Source organism: Palaemon carinicauda, chromosome 13 (genome assembly GCF_036898095.1).
Source record: "Palaemon carinicauda isolate YSFRI2023 chromosome 13, ASM3689809v2, whole genome shotgun sequence".
NCBI classification, from domain to species: Eukaryota; Metazoa; Arthropoda; class Malacostraca; order Decapoda; family Palaemonidae; genus Palaemon; species Palaemon carinicauda.
In genome coordinates, this window is record NC_090737.1 from 56,668,457 (window position 1) to 56,673,219 (window position 4,763).

At 35.0% G+C, this 4,763-nt stretch overlaps 1 protein-coding gene across 1 annotated transcript; it reads right to left on the minus strand.

The window, feature by feature from the left end:
- Positions 1-2,003: 2,003 nt before the first annotated feature.
- LOC137651584 (uncharacterized) lies at positions 2,004-4,671 on the minus strand. The gene is made up of 3 exons (XM_068384812.1): positions 4,278-4,671; positions 3,403-4,036; positions 2,004-2,214 (listed from the first exon to the last, which is right to left on the minus strand). The coding sequence occupies exons 1-3, from the start codon at positions 4,669-4,671 to the stop codon at positions 2,004-2,006; spliced, it is 1,239 nt and encodes a 412-aa protein (XP_068240913.1).
- Between the last annotated feature and the right edge of the window lie 92 nt (positions 4,672-4,763).

A 4,763-nucleotide genomic window follows, 5' to 3' on the forward strand; every position in this document is an offset into this window, starting at 1 on the left:
AATGCATTACTGTCTGGCCAGTCAAAGGATCCAATACCTCTCTAGTGGTAATATCTCAACGGGCGGCCAGTCCCATGGCCAGTTATGAGCATACTTATGCTTAAAACCTCATCACATGATATTATATTTATCACCTAATGTATCTTGGAATATTCCTTATTCCTAAAATCATCAGTTGTCTTTATTCCCATCTCTTTGTGTCTCAGAAAATCAGAGTTTAATGCTATACCAGGCTGATTTTTAAACACAGGACGTCACTCAAGGTCTATGTTGACATGGTGTCTAGCTTGTATTTGTCACATGGCTGTAACGAACGTTAGACTAGTATGCTTTTAAGAGCAAAGACAAAAATTTAGGTCAACTCTTGTTTTCTGAATTCCTCTTTGTTTGTAAATGGTTTTATAGTGTCGTTCAGCAAGTGGGTAAAGGGGGGGGGGGGGGGGGGATTATTGCTGAAGCATATCATTCTTAATCACTAACTCCTAACTTCTATTACAACTTCTTGGAATTACTGTGTCATACATATCTGTTCGTACAACATACCACACATTTACTTTATTCCTTGACACAAACCGAAAATTTCTACGGCAACTTCTTCGTCATTTCTTAATTTTTTCATATTACTTGTTTGTTCTCGCGATTTAAAGAAGTGGACAAACCTAAGTATTCTTCTTCCCTTTTATAATACAATGCCAGTTATCACCTGATAACAATCAATTCCTTACTTGTCACGATTTTTCCCAAACTCAACCCTTTATGGAATCATAAAACAAAGACTTAATCTTAATTTTGACTTTTAAGTCAAAGGAAATTAGGTTACTTGGCAGAACCTTAAATTTCTTTTCAGAAAAAAACTCTTATTCAAGCTCAGCTCTTAACAGTAGCTATGACGTCATAACGATAAACTAAGGGAATTCTCTCACTCTCCATTCACTTCCTTAATTTTCGTTTCAACTCAAAGCGGTGGACTTTTTAATCTAAGATACCTTCATGCTCCCTGTTAAATCATTTGACATTACTTACTTAAAATAATTCGTTAGTAATGCTTAGTGTCATGACTCAGACCGAACAGAAAAGAAAATCACTTATGAAACACAGTAACTAAAAGAAGTTAGATGCAAGATCTTTAAATTGCCCACGTAACAGATTAGTAATTACTTAACACCTGTTGGCAACTGAAACTATTTCAGTTATCAAGTTATAAACTCATCTTCATTAATCAAGAAATTCTTTAGACAAAACCAGACAAACAACAGTTGAACACTTTCTTTTAAAACATCTCATAACGAACCAATTAAGCTACTAATCGACAATACGGTGTGTAATGTAAGAACAAATATTGCGACACAAGGTTCCCAATTTATCAATGTACCTAATTTACACTCCTTTGTCTATAATTTTACTAAGTACATATTTAAAAAGGACATCATAGAAAACCTCATAAACTACGTCTTATCACTGAATTTACAAACTTACTACATTTTATTTATGACTGAAACAGTTCTTCTCTCTCTCGAATTGAATAACTGTTATCATTGTTAATACAGAATTGTTTCAAAATTTGTCTATATTTTTCCAACAAACACATTTAACACTTTTGACAACGGAGGTCTTAGAAAACAAGAACAAACTACTTCACACCAAAAAAAACTATTCAATAAAAATTCACAGTTTACCCAGTGTAAAGAACAATTTCTTATTTATCCACACAACAAAATTAATACCATTTTTTTTTCTCTTTTAAGAAAAGAAAAAAAAACACCTTTACATGAAGCTTTAACACTGAAAACATCTTATTCAACTAGATACTTTCTTCAATCAAAACTAGTGTTCTTTGATTTTACTTTGATATTACGCGAAGAAAGCAGAATCACAACTTCGTTACTCTACACACTTTTACAAAATCATAAAATATATTCGTTACCACAAAAATACAGATTTTGTACCACGCTACTTAGCTTAGGTGTGGATTGATTGGTGTGGGTCGCCTTGGGTCACTCGTCCTACAGTTGCTGTTTAGAACCTTTTCTAATTTTCTCGGTCAGCCTTGGTCTTTGTGGGCGCACCAAGTCTGTCAAGGCACCCGCTGCTGTTGATTCGACGACGAAGTCCTCCATAGTTAGAAGCACCCCAACTGCTCCTGTTGGTACGGCCTCTAGAAGGGTCTTGGCCCGCCATTTTGGATGATGAGTTTCGATGCTGTTGCTCTCGCAACTGAACACAGAACCAGGGGGGGGGGGGGGGCTCTAGGGTTTCTTGCGCCCTAGGCTAATATTTTAATTTGCGCCCCTAGGCCCACCAGCTAGGAGGTCTGGGGTGAGCAGTAGCCAGTAGCTCCCCATTGCGTGACATTTCGGGATAGTTTAATTGTAAATCCATCTACCAAATATTAAGTTGAAATGCATTATGCGTGCGCACACACACACCCACACACACACACACACACACACACACACACATATATATATATATATATATATATATATATATATATATATATATATATATATATATATATATATATATATATATATATATATATATATTATATAAAAAAATATAGGTTAAAATTTACAACAATTCCATCATTATTTTAGAATATGTAACCATTGCAAGGGCAATTTTGATGCCTATAAAGATATATTAGACAATTAATGTATTCATAACATTATATTGAAAATGGCATTAAATAGAGCAAAATAATGAATTTTGCTTATAGTCTATTTAAAAAATTGTTATTTAATAAGGGAAATGTGCATCTGATAGTGAAGTTATGATTGAGTATATAACAAATTAACAATCAATTATATAAATATGAAAATGAATGTTTCGAGTTATTAGTTCTTTAAAACTTCAATCAGGGATAAGAAAATGTAAGTGGTGAAGAAAATCTGACTAATTTTCCTTCCATTTGAATATATCCTTAGCTGAAAAAAGGGGGGAAAATAAAACATGGCCTCTATAACAGATTTTATCATTCATTAATAGAACAAATCTTAAGTAACTAAAATCCCCTAACTAAACTATTAGAAAAAAAAAGAATAGAATTCAATGTACTGAAAGGAACTGAAAGCTATGTACGTAGAAAACGTATAATATTAATCTCAGGTATTGAAGAGAATGAGATATTCTCTTCATAACTACGAACTGAATTATTAACAAAAAGACTAGAAATCCAACTAGTGAGAATAGTTAATAATTCTGAAGTAAACATGAAGATAACTCAGATACAATTGTTTAAATTTTATATTATTAGGAACTGTTTCCAATTACAACTTTCAATTATAATGTAATTGTAACTTTATACTAAAATTTATCAATATATGTCAATGGCAGAAATAAGAAATTCAATTCAAGTGAGCACTGAGTCTTTCTAGATTCTTGACTACAACTACAGCTAACTAAAAAGGTGCTTTCCGTGCCTTTTTCTTGTCAAAATCAGCCACTAGATTCTTTAGATCAACTTTCTGTGCGATCTCGTTCTCAATAGAGACCATAGCTAGACCTACAAGTCTTTCTTCTGTCATTGTAGACCGCAAATACGTCTTAATTAATTTTAATTTTGAGAAGCTCCTCTCACCGCTCGCCACAGTAACAGGCAAAGTTAGCAGAATGCGCAAGGCAACAAATGTGTTGGGTACACTGTGAACCAGCCCTTGCTCACAAATGAACTTTAAAACATCCAGGGGAGTGACAGTGTCAGGCTGAAGGCGGCGTGCAACTGCCTGAAGTTCATGACACAAGTCAGTGGCGTCTATGTCCTTGCTTTCTCCAACTCGTAGTGCTGTTTCCAGCTTGGTGCAATGTTCCCTAAGTTGTGTGTTTGTTATCCCATTAAGTGATTTCACACCATACAGGAAACCAAAAACAGACTTACTCTGCTGCAGTTGCTTAAAACGTTCCAGTACATAATTGATGGCAACATTTAGTACAGCAAAATAGAAGTTAACCTCAAGGTTCACTTTTGCGTTCTGCACTGGTGTGTCTTCTCCTTCAGAGTCAAACTGCCTTTTCTTTTTCCTAAGACGAACGGAATCTGCAAAAAAAAACTGGGTCTATCGCCAAATCATTAGCCAATTCAGTAGCATCAACTAGTACCTTTTCAAACTCTGTATCACTTCTTCTCTCTTCTAGAAACATTTTAGTGCATTCCAGTTGTTTTAATACTGATGAAATATCATTTTCTTTTGCTTGTAGTTGCTTGCTGGTAATGTTTATTTAAAAAAGAATGTCATACCAAACGATCAATGAAACCAAAAATTTGAATGTTGCAATACCATTTACAAGAGCTTTAGCTTCTGCACGTGTGGAATTTCCAGATGATACAAGGAGAGTAGAATCTGTTGCCATTTCAGTAAGAGCATCATATATGTCACCAATTTGGTAATGGATGGGTTTTAGTGCATCTATCCGACTCTCCCATCGTGTTTCACTCAGAGGTTTTACTGTTAAGCTTTGTACATGACGTTTCAGTACATCCCAACGATGAGTTGAGGCTGAGAAGAATACATAGAGCTTTTGTATCAGGCCGAAAAAAGTAGTTGCTTCTAAGCAGCAACTTGCTGCATCATTCACCACAAGATTTAATGTGTGTGCTGAGCATGGCACGAACAGCACCCTGGGATTTCTTTGAAGGATTTTCTTCTGTACACCATTGTGCTTGCCTTTCATATTGCTGCCATTATCATAACCTTGACCTCGCAAGTTGTCAATGCACAGATCCATTTTCTTCCAGAATAGTTTCAGCCATGAATTCACCAGTG